The sequence below is a fragment of the Capricornis sumatraensis genome, chromosome 8 (assembly GCF_032405125.1).
Source record: "Capricornis sumatraensis isolate serow.1 chromosome 8, serow.2, whole genome shotgun sequence".
Taxonomy (NCBI): Eukaryota; Metazoa; Chordata; class Mammalia; order Artiodactyla; family Bovidae; genus Capricornis; species Capricornis sumatraensis.
In genome coordinates this window covers 77,870,928-77,886,690 of record NC_091076.1, presented here as the reverse complement: position 1 = coordinate 77,886,690, position 15,763 = coordinate 77,870,928, and the positions used below count along the sequence as shown (strand labels likewise).

The following is a 15,763-nucleotide window of genomic DNA, read 5'->3' as shown; positions in this document are numbered from 1 at the left end:
GGCTCCCTAGAATCCCTCCCTCCCTACTACCCAAAAGAACGTTTGTGAACACTCAAGTCACGCCCACTGATGGCCCTAAAAAATACCCTCAGGCGCTCCAGCCTAGCCTGAGATCCCCTACCTCGATCACCCCGTTCCGACTACTCCCTACACCTCTAGTCCTCAGCCCCCCGCAGTCTGCCAACGTGGGAACTAGGGATTGCCCCCTCCCCCTGAGAGCCGGTAGGCCCACACCCAAAAGACCTCTCTTCTCGCGCCCTTCCCAACACTCAAAACCGTTGGCAGGCTCCCGCCCACCTTCCGCAGCTCCGCCTCGCTCGCTTCGATGACGTCACCAGCCCAGGATACAGCGCTTTCAGCTGCTTCAGGAGCGGAGAGCCTTAGACGCGCATGCCCAGACCCGGCGCCACGAATTGGCTGAAGCAGATATGGGGCGGAGTTATTGCTGAGACGCTTCGACCCGATGGGGCGGGGCTCCGCGAAAACCGGAAGTGTCGAGTGACGGGCACTCAGAGCAGTTCCGGTGAGTCCGGGGGAGGGGTCCCCGTCTGGTTGGAGGGATCCGGGACTGAGAACTGGAGCCAACGGAGTGTGAGCGGTCCCGGAGAGAGGCTCACATTCTCTGCCTTGCAGATGACTGTCCACAACCTGTACCTGTTTGACCGAAATGGAGTGTGTCTGCATTACAGCGAGTGGCACCGCAAGAAGCAAGCGGGGATCCCTAAGGAGGAGGTGACGAGAGGGCCCCGCGCCACTTGGGTGACCTCGCATCTCCAAATGCACATAGTCCCAGTCCAGCCCCTTTTCTCCAAACCCTGGCTCATTCCCACCCCTACCCCGTCTCCTTTACAACAGAAAGCTGATTCTGCCCCTCTCCCTCCAGGAGTACAAGCTGATGTACGGGATGCTCTTCTCTATCCGCTCTTTTGTCAGCAAGATGTCCCCGCTGGACATGTACGCGGAATCGGAGGGGTTGTTGAGGGAAGGAGGGAACAGATGGGGAGGGGGTACTTTCTGGAGTGGGAGGGGCTTTGGTCCCCAGAGAGGGTAAGGAGACAGAAAGAAAGGCTGAGTCAGGAGCGAGAATGCAGGAGATGGCAGAAGCGGCGGTGGGGAAGAGAAGGTTAGAGAGGTTGGGCACGGGGGCTACAGTGAAAGATGAAGCTGCGAGGTGTCTAAGAGGGAGTCTATCTAACGGGGATCAGAAGTATCTCTTTGGGAGAGATTCCGCTCCCATTCCTTAACATTCCTCCCCATCCTTGCAGGAAGGACGGCTTCCTGGCCTTCCAAACTAGCCGGTACAAACTCCATTACTACGAGACGCCCACTGGGATCAAGGTTGTCATGAATACAGACTTGGGCGTGGGGCCCATCCGAGATGTGCTGCACCACATCTACAGTGCGGTCAGTGCCAGTCCCTCGGACCCTGCTCCCAAAGTCTCAACAGCCATGGTCACTTAGAGCCCCAAGACTCCATCCCTGCCCTAATCCTACTGTACAGTACAGTAGACACCCTGGGTTTTCTCAGGAACTCCACGACCAGTTTCTCCTCAAAGAGTTTGCCTCCAGCCCTTGATCCCTGTGCATTCACACACCTGTGAGGTTGAAAAGAGGTGTTCAAAGCCTGGCTCTACACCCTCCCTCTTCACAGCTGTATGTGGAGCTGGTGGTGAAGAATCCCCTGTGCCCGCTTGGCCAGACTGTGCAAAGTGAGCTCTTCCGTTCCCGACTGGACTCCTACGTCCGCTCTCTGCCCTTCTTCTCTGCCCGGGCTGGCTGAAGGAAGCACTCTACCTCACCCCTCAGAAGAATCGCTGTCTGCCTGGGGCCCAACCTAACCTGTATCACCCGAGGGCTCCTGCTGCAAGCCCTACCACCCCAGTCCCCCAGCTTCATCAAGCCCCTTGGTAGCCCTCCTAGGGGAACAGCCTGAAGCCCTTCACAAGAAGGCAGCCTACTGGAGTTCCTACACCTCCAAACCAGGTCCTCTCTCCAGTTTGATCCCCTCCCTGACTCTGTGAGAAGTACAGAATAAACTTTTTATCACCCTCTGGGATCTGAGCGTGTCAGTTTGAGTGGTTGATCGGCACCTGCCCCTCTCATGGAGGCGTGAACCAGGGTGTCTGCATCCTTTGAGCCAAAAAAGAGGCTTTGTCCATGGGTTTGTTAACAGCAACACGACTGATGTTTGGGGCTGGGTAATACCTTGATTGAGAGGAGGGTGGGAGGGCTGCCAGGTACTCTGTTCTGCCTGTGAAAGTGTTAGTCGCTCAGTCTTGTCTGACTCTTTGCAACCCCATGGACTGTAGCCCACCAAGCTCCTCTGTCCATGGGATTTCCCAGGCAAGAATACCAGAGTGGATTGCCATTTCCTTCACTGCCACTCACTAAATGCTGGTAGCACGCCCGTGTCCAAGTCGTGACAGTCAGAAAATGTCTCCAGACTTTGCCAAATGTCCCCCCAGGTCGTGACAGTCAAAAAATGTCTCCAGGGGTTTCCCTGGTGGTCCAGTGGTTAAGACTACATGCTTCCGATGCAGGGGGTATGGGTTCAATCCCCGGTCAGGGAACTAAGATCCAACATGCATCAAGGCAAAAAAAAAAAAAAAAGTCTCCAAACCTTGCCAAATGTCCCCCAGGGGACAAAATAACTCCCGGATTGAAAACCACTGGGATGGTGGAAGACAGATCAGCCTCGGGGTCCAGAGAGTAGAACCACCCTCTGGGTGCTGCTCTGGTTGCTATGAGCCCACGAAACACTCAAGCTGCAGCGCTCCGGAAGGTGGGGCTTATGCAGATAAGCTGTAGGTTTGGGCTGGGAGGCGGGCGGCTTTATGCAGATACGGGGGGGCGGTGCCTGCATGTTGATTAGCTGGGCCGGCTGCCGACGCGGCTGGGAGACTAGCGGGTCCCGCTGCGTTTTGGGCAGAGGTGGCATCTTTCTTCCGCCCCCTCCTTGTCCCTAAGTTCCTACCCTCCGAGAATTGCCCTCGACCTTCACCCTCGTCCATTTCTCCCTCTCCTCTCCGCGCCAGTGCCCCCGAATCCTAACCGCTCCACTCGTGGCGCCCCCCGCGTTTCTCCTCTCCGCCGCAAACCCCGCGACCTCCAGCAGCCCGCCCGCGCGGGCCCGATCCTGCCTGGCGGCTCCCGCCGCAACCTCCTCAGCCTTCCCGCTCTCCCAGGGCTCGCGCCACTACACCCTCGGGTGTCTCCCCTCGAGCTTCCCGGTTCCCTCTTCCTCCCGCCCCCTCGGAGCCCCCTCCCCCGCCTTGGCCGGCCGGCATGCAGGTGTCTATCGCATGTACTGAGCAGAACCTTCGCAGCCGGAGCAGTGAGGACCGTCTGTGTGGACCCCGGGCGGGCCCCGGGGGCGGTAACGGCGGGCTGGTCGGCGGGGGGCATGGGAACCCTCCAGGGGGAGGAGGGTCGGGCCCCAAGGCCCGGGCCGCCGTGGTCCCCCGACCCCCGGGGCCCGCTGGGGCCCTCCGAGAGAGCACCGGCCGAGGCACTGGCATGAAATACAGGTATGGGGGTGGCCTGGCCGCCCGCCACATCTGCTTCCCTTTCCTGACCCTTCAGGCTTCCTAAGATGCTGCCAGGACCCCCCTCAAACTTCACTAAGAAGGTCCCGGCTCATTCCATCTCTTCTTCCCATCGCTGGCATTCCCTTACACGGTCCTTTTTTTTTTTTTTTTGCTCTCTGTCCATTCCCCTGCCTAGTAGAAAATCAAGTTTACTGAGGTTGACCAGGCCTGTCAGACCCAAGGGATGCTCCTCCTTACCCCCAGGAAGGCCAGGGAAACGCAGATCTCCAGGCTGCACACCACCCCACCCAGCTTGGATGGAGTGTCCTTGGGTCGTGTCCTGGGAAGAGGGGGGAAGGAAATGGCTTCTCACTCTGGCCTGCTCAGGGTGCCTGACCCAGATACCACCCCCACATGCCCCAAGGTCTCCTGCACCCTTTCTTGGTGGGGAGGGAAGTGGGGCCCTCCGAAGGATGCACCACAGCTCTCAAGCTCATGCCGAGGGCCAGGAACCAGGTGGGGAAGGTGGAATGAAATGTAACCGACTTGATCTCTGAGCTCTCAGGACTACCAGTAGGGGAGAAGGGAGGGGCTCCTGCTCAGGAGTGACCAAAGGTCACTGATCTGAAGTGGCTTTGTCACTTGAGGAATTTGATCCCTTGCATATGGCAGCCCTGATTGGGAAGCTGAGTGGAGTACCTGGATGGGGGGCAGGGAGGAGGGGGCTCTCTGGTTTGAAGACAGACTTCACAAGCCAACAGGAGCAGATCAAGTAGAAAGAAGGGGGAGAACTGGTCTTTCCTCTCAAACTCCCCACCCAGGTGTCCTACCTGCCTTTGTTGGAGGCCCGTCTGCCTAGCCTATTCAAGGACTGAATGCCTGAAATTGACTTGGTTTACCCTCTTCCACCCCAGTGTCTGCCCTTTAGCACAGCACTCTCTTGAGAATCTGTTTTCACAAACTCATCACCGTTAGCCAGTCCCATTCCACCCAGCCACCCTCTACCCCAACTCCACACATCCTAGAGATGACTCAAATGAACCCAGGACACACCAGAAGCAGCGTTAAGCAGGCAGCACATCTTCAGTGTGATAGGAGGGAACAGAGGCACAGGACCATGGCTCCAGAGGAACACTTATTATTTGTTCACTTATTCTATGGCCGTGGCACTGCCCGATTCAGTGGGCCCACTGAGTCTAGTTTGTTTGGACTGAGACACCCTGAGGGCATCTCAGTCCGAAATGAGAGGAGCTGGAGGCTAATAATCTAAGTCCCTAATGGAGGCTCCACCCCTTCCTGCTGCTTCTGTGTCCTGCAGGAACCTAGGAAAGTCTGGTCTTCGGGTATCCTGCCTTGGCCTAGGTGAGTTAGAAAGAAGAGGAATTAAGGGAAGGGGCAGGCATTCTTTCATGGCTGCCCCCTCCCTCGGCCCTGGTCTCATTTGCCTGGCTTCTCTCTTGCAGGTACCTGGGTCACATTTGGTTCTCAGATCTCAGATGAGGTATTGATATAAGTGATGGGATGTAGAAGCAGGGGGAGGGGGTATGAGGGAACCTAAAAGGGGGGAAAATGGACTTGGCTAGGGGGTTGGACAACAAGCATGGAGAATGGTGCACTTGAGGCTGGAGAGTGGGGAAAGGGAAGTGAATGTGGTAACCAAGGTTGAGGTGTGATGGGTTAGACTGCAGTGAGGAAGGTGACCGAGAGGCTGGTGGTTGACCTTCGACTCTTTCTGTTACCATCCTAGACAGCAGAGGATGTGCTGACAGTAGCCTATGAGCACGGTGTAAACCTGTTTGATACCGCCGAAGTGTATGCAGCAGGAAAGTAAGGACTGGGGTGAAAGAGCTAAGTTATACTTGGAAGTCTGAGAGAACATCAAGGCTTTTCCGTTTTCCCCCTAAAGAACTCTGGGAATTAAAGCATCACTAAGTTCCAGCCTTTCAGCCAATGGGCCCCCAAAGCATGTTGGGAACTATAGTCCCAACATCTCTCTCTCTCTAGTTTTGAGGGCAACAGGGCATACTGTGCAGTCAAAATAAAACCAAATATTTCTTGGACATCAGTTATGTGCAACTATGTGAGGATGACAAAGCTAAATTTTCAAACGTACCACAACCGCAGCACATATGGCTTCATACTGGGAATAATAAAAACTTTGGATGACCTACCCCTGTCTCTTCTTCTGGCAAACTCTTCTGCTTATCATTAAGACTTGTCCCAGATGTCAGCTTTCCCAAGAACCCTTTGCCCAACTCCCCAAAGTTGGTCACTACCCTCCTCAGCTCCCAAAGCACTTTACACTGCCCTCTGACACACAGTTCATCAATCACTGGTTTACAAGGCCATATTTGCTGCTCAACGGAGAGGGTCCTCCCTCCATAGAACTTGTCTTGTTCTTTCCCATGTCACCTAAGTACCTACATGGGCTTCCATGGTAGCTCAGCTGGTAAAGAATCTAGCTGCAATGCAAGAGACCCCAATTTGATTCCTGGGTCGGGAAGATCCCCTGGAGAAGGGATAGGCTACCCACTCCAGTATTCTTGGGCTTCCCTGGTGGTTCAGTTGGTGAAGGATCCACCTGCAATGCGGGAGAAGACCTGGGTGGGACTTTGCAGAGACTAAAAGAAGGGAGAAGGCAACACAGATGGTTGGAAACAGATGAGACAGTATCCTCCCCAGCATCACTGTAGTTGGTCTCTCTTCTCTCATCCTTTTCTATCCCTTCAGCACCCAGAACAGAGCTTGGTTCACTGTTGCACAACTGGTATTTGTTCAATGAATGAATGAAAACGTACGACTGTAACCCTACTTCCAGGAGCCCCTTTTATTTAGTTTAGAATGGGACTTGATGGCCCAATGGGCTTCTCATTTATGTTCCATTTTACAAGGGAGAAATCAGTTGAAGGGAAAGGTGGGAGGAGGGAAAGAAACTGATCCATCTTGGAGGAGTCAGTGCTTCTTGCCTTGTTTTCCTTCCAGGGCTGAAAGAACCCTAGGGAACATCCTCAAGAGCAAAGGTTGGAGGTAAGACATGTTTGGGGGTGTGGGGAGTTTCTGGGGACACGATCATCCCCACATCCTTTTCTGGCTGGGTCTCCCATTTCTCTTTTTCTCTAGGAGATCAAGCTATGTCATCACCACCAAGATTTTTTGGGGAGGACAGTAAGTGGCTGCCTCACTATAGTTAGGGAGATCTGCAGACTGTGTGAAGGTGCATGGGATGGGCTGGGGAACGCAGACCAGGCACCTGCTCCCCCAGGTCTGCCTCCTGCCTGTGAGGACGCCTACCACCTCGGTTCCTCATGACTCCAGGCCAGCCCTGGTCCCTTATCTTTGACGCACCTCATCTTTGACTTATCTTTTCCTACAGGGCAGAAACCGAGCGAGGCTTGAGCCGCAAACACATCATTGAAGGTGAGAGGGACTGGGAACCTGAGCTGGCTGAGGACGGAAGCTAGAGAAGTTGGGAATATTCTCTGAAGCTCCAAGTCTGAAGCTCTGAATAGGGAAGCTGGGATTTAGGTGTCCTTGGCAGAGGGGTAAGGTCTGAATTCTTAGGCAGCTAAAGCTGGAGAGCTTACCTTCCTCTCCCTGTGCTTACCCCAGGCTTGCGAGGATCCCTGGAGCGCCTCCAGTTGGGATATGTGGACATTGTCTTTGCCAATCGTTCCGATCCCAACAGTCCCATGGAGGGTAAAGCAGCACCTCAACCCTGACAGCCCTTCAAAACTGAGCACTTCTTAAACCTTCAGCAGAAGCCAGGCCCTGCTCAGGAGGTCTCCCAAGTTCCACAGTGGAGGCTCAGACCCCAGGACTTGGACAGGGAGGGAAGTGAAGAGCAGATGCCAACCTCTCACAGGGATGAGTGGGGTCTTGGTGGGGCAGGTGGAGGTCTGTAGATCCGGAACCCAGGATGCCAGGGGTCTGAGAGTGAAGCTTTCCTTCTCCTATGTGCCTAGAGATTGTGCGAGCCATGACCTACGTCATCAACCAGGGCCTGGCCCTATACTGGGGGACATCCCGATGGGGGGCTGCAGAAATCATGGTGAGTGTGCCACCTACTGCCCCCATCTCACAACTTGTTACCACCTTTCACATGGCCACTCCCAACCCCACTCTGCTGGAGGAGGGGGAGTGGAAGACAATGGAAGGAGTACTCTGACACCCATCTTTCCCCGCCCCAACCCAGGAGGCCTACTCCATGGCTAGACAGTTCAATCTGATCCCTCCAGTGTGTGAACAAGCTGAGCACCATCTGTTTCAGAGAGAGAAGGTGGAGATGCAGCTGCCAGAGCTCTACCACAAGATTGGTTCGCAGTCCCCTCATCCCTGCCTTTCCCTCGGCCTCACCATCACTGAGATCCCCTTCCCACATCCCGTCCTCTCTGTCTTAGGTGTTGGTTCAGTCACCTGGTCCCCTCTGGCCTGTGGCCTCATCACTAGCAAGTATGATGGGCGAGTCCCAGATACCTGCAGGGTCACCATCAAGGTGAGATCTGGGGCTTGGGATGGCAGGAGTGGACTGAGTGAAAAATGGTCTTTTGAGGAATCTCCTTGGCCTCCAGGGCTACCAGTGGCACAAAGACAAAGTGCAAAGTGAGGATGGCAAGAAACAACAAGCCAAAGTCATGGACCTTCTCCCCATCGCTCACCAGCTGGGCTGCACTGTGGCACAGCTTGCTATTGGTGAGACACTGCCAGCCCTGGACCCTGCAGGGTCCTTGTCTCCGCCTAAGAGCTACCAGACCACAGACTGGTTTGCTGCTGGGGCGGTCCTTCTTCTTCAGAGACCCCTCTGAAGTCTGGGTGTTCATTGTTTCCCACCAGTTCTCTCTCTTTTTCCTTCTCGGGCCCAGCGTGGTGTCTCCGCAGTGAGGGGGTCAGCTCGGTCTTGCTGGGGGTGTCCAGTGCGGAGCAGCTGGTGGAGCACCTGGGCGCCCTGCAGGTGAGCGAGGGAGTCAGAGCCAGAGCTCATCTCTGTCCCCTTCCCCAGCAGTCAAGACCTTGATGGCCAACCCAGAATGGGCCTAAGGTGAGGCACTTCACTTTGCAAATGAGCGGTCCCAGGGCTAGAAGGTAAAGCAGAAGCACAGCTGTGAGTTCGCCTCGCTGTGAGGCTCCCCGGGTCCTCGAACCTGCTGCCCTCTTTCAAGGACCCTGCATGTACCATTCTCTCCATCACTCCATTCATTTCCAGGTGCTGAATCAGCTGACGCCGCAGACGGTGATGGAGATAGACGGGCTCCTGGGCAACAAGCCGCATCCCAAGAAATAGTCCACCGGGGACGCAGGAACCCGAATCCGGAGCCGCTGCCACCCCCCACCCGAAGCGCGTCCCCGCCTCTGCCTCCCTCCCGCTCCGGATCCCTCCCCGCAGCGGCTGAGACAGGGCGACCCCGCCCACTAACGAGTTCCAGCTTCGAGTAGCGATAGCATGAACAAAGCCATATCCTCCCGCAGTGGGGCTTGAGAGGGAAAGTAGTCCGCCGCCCCCTGCTACATCCACCTAGGCCTTCCTGCTAATCCTGGGCATGAGCTACTGGGCCGTCCCCTCTCTGCCACTTGGTCTCGCTCCTTCTCTCTTCCCCTAATCGCCGAGGTCCAGAGAAAAACAAAAAGGCATATACAAGACCCACGCAGAGTACCTCGAAAGTGGCCCTTGAAATGTCATCAAGGAGTTGTGAGTTCTAATAAGAAGTGAGTTGAGGTGTCACCTGGAAAAAAGGAAATGGGACTCTTAAAATCGTTACAAAGGAAGCCAGGCTGGTCCTGGCAGGAAGTAAATGATGACTTTTGGGAAACCGGGGACCCTGCCTCAGCCCAGAGGTGGAGAAAGGCATAAAACTAGAATTCGTATTGATGCTTTGTTCTTGTGGAGAGGGGTAGAATGGGGAGTGCAGTAGCAAAGCACCGGTGAGGGAAATTTGATGGCCAGTGTATAGAGTGTCCTGGCGGAAGTGGCCAGGGAAGACCTTGGAAAGCACACTGGGCCTCACTTCGCAGAAAACAGTGACAGCCTTTAGGTCAAGGCAGGGAAATGGGGCTAACATAAAAGATCTGGGGATAAACCTTTGATCCTTGAGCAGGACTTCCTACCTGGCAGGGGAGGACTGTGGTCTTCCTCCTGGCAATAATCTTAAAGCAATAATGATGGCCTCTCTTGTGCAAGACTTCCCAGGGAACTGTAAATAAAATCTCAGCTTGATCATTACTTACTGCGCCTGAAGTTGCTGGGGGTTGAGCATTAGGCTCTCAGTCTTACCTGTTTGACTCCCTAGCCCCCTGCCAGTAGAAAACTCCAGGACTCTTCCTCTCCACTGCTCATGTACCTTAGTGACCCAGGCATCTTGTGCCTAGTCACTGATCTCATCAAAGACCAGGTTTTCCTCTTTCAGTCACCACATGCCTTGGAACCCAGAGGTCTGGCTTCATATCTGTGTTGCTCCTCCCTCTGACACTCTTACTCTTGTTTTGTTTTGAAAAGTTACATTAGCCATGGGTCTTATTTTCCTCTTTCCTGATACCCAGTGCATGCCAAGTTGTTTCAGCCATGGTTGACTCTTTGGAACCCTCTGGATCATAGCCTGCCAGGCTCCTCTGTCCATGGGGTTCTCAAGGCAAAATAATGAAGTGGATTGCCATTTCCTCCTCCAGGGGTTCTTCCTGACCCAGGGATCGAACCTGTGTTTCTAACATCTCCTACACTGGCAGGCAGGTTCTTTACCACTGGTGCCACCTGGGAAGCCTGATACCCACACTATCCAAAAAACTGTCTGGGTGGTTTTCTTGTGGCTGAGTGGGAGGCACTGTTCTCAGATGGAGGACTTGGGGAAGGAGAGGTAAAATGAAAACTGGTCTATGGTTGAAATGATGCAGGGAGAGAGAAGAGAGCTGTTATAAAAAGAAAACAAGTGAAAGATCAGGTGTGAGAGTGGCAGAAAAGCAGAATCAAATGGGATTATGTCAGATACTTACCCTTATTCTTCCCTAAAGAACTCTGATTTCCCTGGGACAGAAGGTGGGTGGAAAGTTACAACCTTTAAGGATCACAAGGCAGGGGAGGATGAGCTCTGCCTTCCTTAAAATATAACCTTACCATCTCCCTTCTTCCCATCCTCACCCTTCCTTGATCCTGAAGCTGGGAGAGCAGAGTAAAACCAATTTCCAAAAGAGAGAAGTCAGCAGCATGCCATTTACTGGATTAGCAACCAACCGGATCAACTAATGAACACTTACATCCACTCCTATCATCTCCCACTCATTTGGGAAGACTGTGGAGGAAACAAAGAGGTAAAACGTATGACTAAACTAAGCTTAGTTATTCTGTAACAAACACAGGAGAATTTATAAATTTAAAATGGTACTCTCCTTAAATAGTTACCTTGGAGGGTCATGAACCTCCTTCATTTAATGCCTCCTTCATTGCTCAAAACATTTTTTAAAAGTCCTCTTAAAATTACCTTCAGAGGCAGTTAGAAACCCCTTATAAGAAACCTTCCTTTATTGTCACACCTTGTTAAATATATAGGCCATGCTGCTCCTCTTGTTCCAGTACTCTTGCCTGGAAACTCCCATGGATGGTGGAGCCTGGTGGGCTGCAGTCCATGGGGTCGCTAAGAGTCAGACTCGACTGAGCGACTTCACTTTCACTTTTCACTTTCATGCATTGGAGAAGGAAATGGCAACCCACTCCAGTGTTCTTGCCTGGAGAATCCCAGGGACAGCGGAGCCCAGCGGGCTGCTGTCTGTGGGGTCGCACAGAGTTGGACAGGACTGAAGTGACTTAGCAGCAGCAGCTCCTCCTGTGGGATTTTAGTTCCCTGAGCGGGGCCCCCCTGGGCAGAGAAAGCGCCTAGTCCCAACCACTGGACCGCTGGCAAATTCCCTCACATACCGTATTTATCGTTCACCTCATTCATTAATTGAATGAAAACTTATCTATCGGGTCCTACTATGGTACAGCACAGGGACACAGTGGTGAACAAAACCTGGCTCAGCAACCTTTGTGGAGTTTACAGATGGGGAAGGCAAAGTAACCCCCAAACACACACACAAACTTAGGTTGTCCGAAGTCCAGAGGAAAGCACTGGTGTTACCAGACTGTACATTGAGTATCTGACATGGTGAGGCTGCAAAGAGAGCTGAAGGATGAGTGGGTGTTGCTAATGTGAAAGCAAGGTTAGGGGAACAGCACACGGGAAAACCTTGTGGGGGAAACAGACAAGTCAGAGGTCTCCAAAGGCTGAATGTCTAAGGAAGAGAGGCAAGCAGAATGTGAGACTTGGTGGTTTCGGAGCATGTTTGGCCTTGTAGGGCACTTCAGCGTATTATCTTTATCCTAAGGACAGCAGGGAACCCTCAAAATCCATTATCTTGATACACAACAGATCATCCCCCAAATTTAGTGGCTAAAAGAAACATTTTAAAACTATTTTTACTCCACGATTCTGTGGATTGGCTGGGAGTGTCTTCTGCTGTTTTCACCTGGGCTCGTTCACGTGGCTGCATTCAGCTCACAGAGCAGCTGAACAGGAAAATCCAGTGACCTCACTAGTACACCTGGCCGTTAGTGCTGGCTGTTGACTGGGGCTCCTCCCTTCTCCAGGTGGCTTCATCCACCAGCAAACTTCCTTACATGGTGGTCTCAGGGCAGTGTTCCAAAGGCAGAAGCCATAAGGTCTCTGAAGGAATGAGGCTCCAGAACTCACACATCATCATTCCTGCCACATTTTATTAGTCAAAGCAAGTCGAGGTGAGCCCAGGTTCAAGGGAGAGGGAACAGATCCCAATTCTTGATGGGAGAAGCAGCAAAGTCATATATCTTAGGAATTTGGGGGTATTAAACCATGACTGCTTTAAAAGTCTGTTGTTTAAAAAATGTTTATATATTTATTTGGCTGCGCCAGGTCTTAGTTGAGGCATGCATGAACTTTAGTTGCACAAAGATCTTTCTTTAGTTATGGCATGTGGGGTCTAATTCCCTGACCAGGGATTGAACCCAGGCCCCCTGCACTGGGAGCTCAGAGTCATAGCCACTGGACCACCTCCTGTAAAAGTTTTTGTTTTTAACAGGAATGGAAGGGAAATGTCGTGGTGGTGGTTTAGTTGCTAAGTCGTGTCTGACTCTTATGACCCCATGAACTATAGCCTGCCAGGCTCTTCTGTCCATGGGATTCTCCCATGGGAGGCATGAATAATGGAGGGGGTTGCCATTTCCTTCTCCAGGGATCTTCCCGACCCAGGAATCGAAGCCGGGTCTCCTGCATTGCAGGCAGATTTTAACAGGAATGGAAGGGATATATGGTAGGACATAATTAGGCTTGAATTTTGGAAAGATTACTGTAAGCAGTGTGGAGAGAAGTCTGCAGAAGGCCAGAATAACTGTGGACAGACTGGTGAAGAGGCTTCTGTTTACAGAAGAGATGATGGCAGCTTGAACCAGGGTGGTATACCGGAGGTAGACAAAAGCAGATGAATTAGTTTTAGGAGGCAAAATGTACCAGGCCTAGTGATAAGGGAGGTAAAGGAACGTGAACTCAAGGAAGGGATCTAGGTTTGACACCTAGGTTTCTGGTGTTGGGTAAAGAGATAAGAAAATTGGAAGAGATGCTGCTTTAGATGGGGAGATCATCATTTTGGATTCTTGATAAACAAGAAAGGAAGCTGAGCAGGTGACTGGATAGCCCAGGTCTAGAGTTAAAAGGCTTTGGCTGTCTACCACTTTAGGAGCATTTATATAGTCAACTTTACCTTAAAGACTTAATCACCAGCTGAAGATATTAAAAGATGTGAGATCTCTAAGCACTATTACAAAGAGAAGTTCCCCCCAAATGTGAGATGACAGCATCATTGGAATAGCTTCCTCCAAGTAACCGTAAGACAATAAAACTTAGTTCTGAAAAGATATAAAATAATCAAAAATAATGATATATCTTCTCACAAAAGATTACCCTCTAAGGTTTAAAGAATCTAGTTTTTAAAAACCAGCTTTACATTGCCTGTTACCAGTAAATGCCATGAGTGTGGAGAATCCCATCTTGTGTTCACCAAAAGAAATAGGGGTTGAGAATATTGTGCCTGGACTGTCAGTGGTTAAGCGGTGCACTTCCACTGAATGGGGTGAGGATTCGATCCCTGGTTGGGGACTGTAAAATCCTGAATGCCCCACGGTTATGCCAAAAAAAAGGAAAAGAAAAGAATATGTTGGTGCCATGAAGTTAAAGTGAACACAATGTAGGAGAGGGCATAATAATAGCAGCTAATATGTGTTTACTGTGTGCCAGGCTTCATTCTAATCACCTTACATAAGTAAGCTGATTCAATCCTATTATCATCCATATTTTATAGATGAGAAAGCCAAGGCCCAGCGGAGTTTGGTAACTTGCTCAGAGTTGTCACAGCTGGTAAACTGGGCCTAGGCTCTGTCCTATGAACCTCCACAACAGTGCCTAGACTGTAGGTCCAGGAGAGGCGGGTGAGGAGAGAGCTGGGGGTGGGTGCGGCACCAAGAGGGAACGTGGGCTGTGAATACTATGTCCTGTTTACCCGTGGCGGAAGTCGGACCCCTGAGTCAGAGCTTAGGCTGGGCTGCTTTGCTGGAGCCATCATGGTGCGTGGGTGTCCAGGCCTGGCTATTCAGGAAGGAGAAGATTCCCAGCATTCCTGGGCCTGGTATCTAGGGCCCTCCTTAGGTTGAGATGTCGGCTGGGAATTCAACAGTTTGAGGAGAATAAAATTTGGGAAGCCAGCCTTACAGGAACAGAGGGAGGTTGAATATGATAAGGGCAATGGAGCGCAGCGTCTGCTAAAACGCCCGGGGGGCCTTCTAAAGATTGGGCAGAACGAGCAGTGTCACTGGCTTAAGAAGTATGTTGTGAAAGAACCTGAGAAACCCATGTCAGTGACTGAGGGCTCAGGCTCAGTAACTAGGGGTTTGCACACAGTATAGTTAAGGAGCGCTGGCGCTGCGTGGGGGCATTAAGGAAGGCGAGCCTGGAGTTGGAGGTGCCGCACCTCTCCGTCCCCAGTCCAAGTACCACCTGGGCGGCCTCCCCGCCCCCCGCCCCAGCTTCGCCGAGGCAGGCATACCAGACCTCGCACCTCCACCACCCCCACTCGTGCCACCGCGGGGAGGAGCCTGAGTGCGACTTGACGTCGCGAAGGGGCGGGGTCTCGTTATTTAAAAGAGGCGAGAGGCCGCGGGGCGGGCCCCAGCACGGGCCCGCTAGGTTGGTCCACGGAGCTGGTCTCGTGACGCCCTCGAGTCCGCGGCGGGCAAGATGCAGCTCCTGGTGAGGATACCGTCTCTTCCAGACCGCGGAGAGCTGGACTGTAACATCTGCTACCGGCCTTTCAACCTCGGGGACCGCGCGCCCCGCCGCCTGCCCGGGACGGCGCGCACCCGCTGCGGCCACACGCTCTGCACCGCGTGCCTGCGCGAGCTGGCGGCGCGCGGCGATGGTGGCGGGGCGGCGGCGCGCGTGGTGCGCCTGCGCCGCCTCGTCACGTGCCCCTTCTGTCGCGCGCCCACCCCGCTGCCGCGCGGCGGGGTCGCGGAGATCTCTGTCGACCCGGACTTATGGTCGCGTTTGGAGGCAAAAGTCAGGCGCGAATCCTATGAGGCGGGTGGCGACGCGAACCGAGAGGCCGATGACGAGGAAAAGGAGAGCGAGAAAGGGGCGGGGCCTAGGAGCGCAGGGTGGCGCGCGCTCCGGCGGCTCTGGGCCCGGGTGCTGGTGCCCGCGCGCGGGTGGCGGCGCCCGCTGCCTAGCAACGGTGAGGGGCCACCCGAGAGGCCGTGGAGGGAGAACACCAGGGAACGCCGGGTTCGGCTGCGTCTTTCCACTGACCTTAACCCTCCTCCTTTCCCTCAGTGCTGTACTGTCCAGAGGTCAAGGACTTGGCTCACATGACCCGCTGCACGCAGTAACCGGGGAACTCTGAAGCTATGGCAGAAGAAAGGTGGGAGCTGTGTTCTCGGGGGCGCGCGGTCTGATGCCAAGACTACCACCCGTCACATCCTGGATTGGCATGGATGAGGGAGGTGAGCCAAGGGCAGGAGGGAACACCCTGGGAGGTGTTAATACTGCGCTGCAGAGGCTTCCAGGCGAATCGCCCCCGTCTACTGACTGTGCCAGCCTTGCGTATTCAGGATGGAGTGGCTTAGGGATGATGGAAACAGTCTCCGTTCTCGGGGGAAGAAGACAGACTGTTTCCCTAGCTGTGACTTTGGC

At 53.5% G+C, this 15,763-nt stretch overlaps 3 protein-coding genes across 5 annotated transcripts; all 3 read left to right on the top strand.

The window, feature by feature from the left end:
- Positions 1–495: 495 nt before the first annotated feature.
- Positions 496–2,034, top strand: TRAPPC1 (trafficking protein particle complex subunit 1). Its single transcript, XM_068978592.1, has 5 exons — positions 496–523; positions 634–732; positions 884–954; positions 1,266–1,404; positions 1,652–2,034. The coding sequence occupies exons 2-5, from the start codon at positions 634–636 to the stop codon at positions 1,778–1,780; spliced, it is 438 nt and encodes a 145-aa protein (XP_068834693.1). The 5' UTR covers positions 496–523; the 3' UTR covers positions 1,781–2,034.
- Positions 2,035–3,285: 1,251 nt separating this feature from the next.
- On the top strand, positions 3,286–8,805 carry KCNAB3 (potassium voltage-gated channel subfamily A regulatory beta subunit 3). 3 transcript variants are annotated; one of them, XM_068977699.1, is made up of 15 exons: positions 3,286–3,390; positions 3,442–3,527; positions 4,846–4,889; positions 4,991–5,028; positions 5,275–5,354; positions 6,510–6,554; positions 6,648–6,692; positions 6,901–6,944; positions 7,137–7,223; positions 7,490–7,575; positions 7,720–7,840; positions 7,925–8,019; positions 8,096–8,216; positions 8,387–8,475; positions 8,728–8,805. In XM_068977699.1, the coding sequence occupies exons 1-15, from the start codon at positions 3,286–3,288 to the stop codon at positions 8,803–8,805; spliced, it is 1,164 nt and encodes a 387-aa protein (XP_068833800.1). The 3 variants fall into 3 exon arrangements, with proteins under 3 accessions (XP_068833800.1, XP_068833801.1, XP_068833799.1); XM_068977700.1 differs by lacking the exon at positions 7,137–7,223; XM_068977698.1 differs by having other exon boundaries at positions 3,286–3,527.
- Positions 8,806–14,809: 6,004 nt separating this feature from the next.
- On the top strand, positions 14,810–15,459 carry RNF227 (ring finger protein 227). Its single transcript, XM_068977450.1, has 2 exons — positions 14,810–15,305; positions 15,404–15,459. Exons 1-2 carry the CDS (start codon positions 14,810–14,812, stop codon positions 15,457–15,459), a joined length of 552 nt encoding a protein of 183 aa, XP_068833551.1.
- Positions 15,460–15,763: the final 304 nt, after the last annotated feature.

What these genes read in the sequence shown, in the direction of transcription:
- TRAPPC1 (XM_068978592.1), top strand. Translation starts at nt 634, where the DNA reads ATGACTGTCCACAACCTGTACCTGTTTGACCGAAATGGAGTGTGTCTG. An exon ending in CGGGGATCCCTAAGGAGGAG is followed by an intron (nt 733 to 883) that starts GTGACGAGAGGG and finishes CTCTCCCTCCAG; the next exon opens with GAGTACAAGCTGATGTACGG. An exon ending in AAGATGTCCCCGCTGGACAT is followed by an intron (nt 955 to 1,265) that starts GTACGCGGAATC and finishes CCATCCTTGCAG; the next exon opens with GAAGGACGGCTTCCTGGCCT.
- KCNAB3 (XM_068977698.1), top strand. Translation starts at nt 3,286, where the DNA reads ATGCAGGTGTCTATCGCATGTACTGAGCAGAACCTTCGCAGCCGGAGC. An exon ending in CTCAAGAGCAAAGGTTGGAG is followed by an intron (nt 6,555 to 6,647) that starts GTAAGACATGTT and finishes CTTTTTCTCTAG; the next exon opens with GAGATCAAGCTATGTCATCA. An exon ending in CCTGCAGGGTCACCATCAAG is followed by an intron (nt 8,020 to 8,095) that starts GTGAGATCTGGG and finishes CTTGGCCTCCAG; the next exon opens with GGCTACCAGTGGCACAAAGA.
- RNF227 (XM_068977450.1), top strand. Translation starts at nt 14,810, where the DNA reads ATGCAGCTCCTGGTGAGGATACCGTCTCTTCCAGACCGCGGAGAGCTG. An exon ending in GCGCCCGCTGCCTAGCAACG is followed by an intron (nt 15,306 to 15,403) that starts GTGAGGGGCCAC and finishes CCTTTCCCTCAG; the next exon opens with TGCTGTACTGTCCAGAGGTC.